The 1,603-nt window shown below is 42.7% G+C and overlaps 1 protein-coding gene across 1 annotated transcript in view; it reads left to right on the top strand.

Moving 5' to 3' along the window:
* SKIDA1 (SKI/DACH domain containing 1) overlaps positions 1-1,181 on the top strand; it is a 2,438-nt gene extending 1,257 nt beyond the window's left edge. Inside the window, exon 2 of the mRNA XM_009887150.1 lies at positions 6-1,181. Within this exon, the coding sequence (XP_009885452.1) occupies positions 6-1,181 (1,176 nt within the window). The remainder of the gene's footprint in view (positions 1-5) is intronic.
* Positions 1,182-1,603: the final 422 nt, after the last annotated feature.

Raw genomic sequence — 1,603 nt, 5'->3', positions numbered from 1 at the left:
CGGAGCTGCCGGAGGAGTGGGGCCGCCCCGGGGGGGCTCCCGCCGCCCCGGCGCTGCGCTGCTCCGGCGGCCTGGGGAGCTGCTTCGCGGAGATAAGAGATGATAGGGTATCCGAGATCACATTCCCACACTCTGAATTTTCCAATAATGCCAAGAGTACTGACCTAACAATTAACTGTGTTGCAAAGGGGGCCTCTTCACCTAGCCCAAAGACAAACAATGCATTTCCACAACAAAGAATACTCAGAGAGGCAAGGAAATGCCTTCAAGCAACTACTACACACCGTGCAGATAACAATACAATAGCTGCTAGGTTCTTAAATAATGATTTTTCATCAGCGGCAGCAAATTCAGAGAAAGATTCCAAAATCCCTCATTGTATTGAATTTGCCACGGATTTGCCCTCTTTACAAACTGATCCTGAGGAGGATGCTGCTTCTCCAGGGGCAGCACCAGCAGCTGAGCTCCAGTGCACTGATACAGGCAATAAGGCATTGCCATTCCTGCACAGCATTAAAATCAAAATAGAGGACAGCAGTGCGAACGACGAGTATGAGCCTGACCTTACAACACATAAGCTAAAGTGTGAGTGCAATGATACTAAGGATGAGTTTTACGGTGTGACTGAGAGTAATAACCAGGACGCTTTATTAACAGCCAAGGAAGATTCTGCATGCACTGAGAAAGAAACCACTTCCTTAAACCCGCTGACTCAGAGTCAGGTCCTCTCATGCACTTTAGGTACTCCAAAACCTGAGGATGGGGAGTATAAATTTGGAGCAAGGGTGAGAAAAAATTACAGGACACTGGTTTTGGGAAAGCGACCTGTACTGCAGACTCCTCCAGTCAAACCAAATTTGAAATCAGCTCGAAGCCCACGTCCTACAGGTAAAATCGAGACACATGAAGGAACACTGGATGATTTTACAGTTAACAATAGACGCAAAAGGGTAGCCAGCAATGTAGCATCAGCAGTGAAAAGGCCATTTAATTTCATGGCAAATTTTCCCTGTCCACCATCACTAATTATTGGCAATGATGGGGATTTGTTGCCAGCTTATTCCTTAAACACCACTAAGGATTCCCAACCACCTCACAAGGCCCATCCTGTATGGAAATGGCAGCTGGGCGGTTCTGCAATACCTCTTCCACCTAGCCACAAATTCAGGAAATTTAATTAATAAAATAGTTTGGAAAATATTTTCTTGAACCACCTTTAACTTTCTTACGTTTTTTAAACTCTGCAGGATGGTTTGTACAAGCCCATTAATGCTATACACACTTTTGGAATCCTGTTTTATCACATTGTGAAGACAGAAACCGGATTACTATTTTCTTTACCATTACGACAGTGATATTTTGTTTTGGTTTTGGGTTTTTTTATTTTTTTGGTTCTGTTGCATTTGGGGTTTTTTTTTTTTGTTACATTCCACAGAGTACTTCAGGCTAAAGACTCAAGTTAAACTCAGTTATTATGGTAGAGCTGGAACACTTTACTGTTTAAATGCTAATAATGCACCAGTACCTCAATTCAACTGCTGCAAATAAATGTCAAAAGGTTGAATAATAAATATTAGAATGAGCCATTAAATTTATGCACTAG

Source organism: Charadrius vociferus, unplaced genomic scaffold, assembly GCF_000708025.1.
Source record: "Charadrius vociferus isolate BGI_N301 unplaced genomic scaffold, ASM70802v2 scaffold126, whole genome shotgun sequence".
Lineage (NCBI taxonomy): Eukaryota > Metazoa > Chordata > Aves > Charadriiformes > Charadriidae > Charadrius > Charadrius vociferus.
This window is presented reverse-complemented; position numbering and strand designations above follow the sequence as displayed.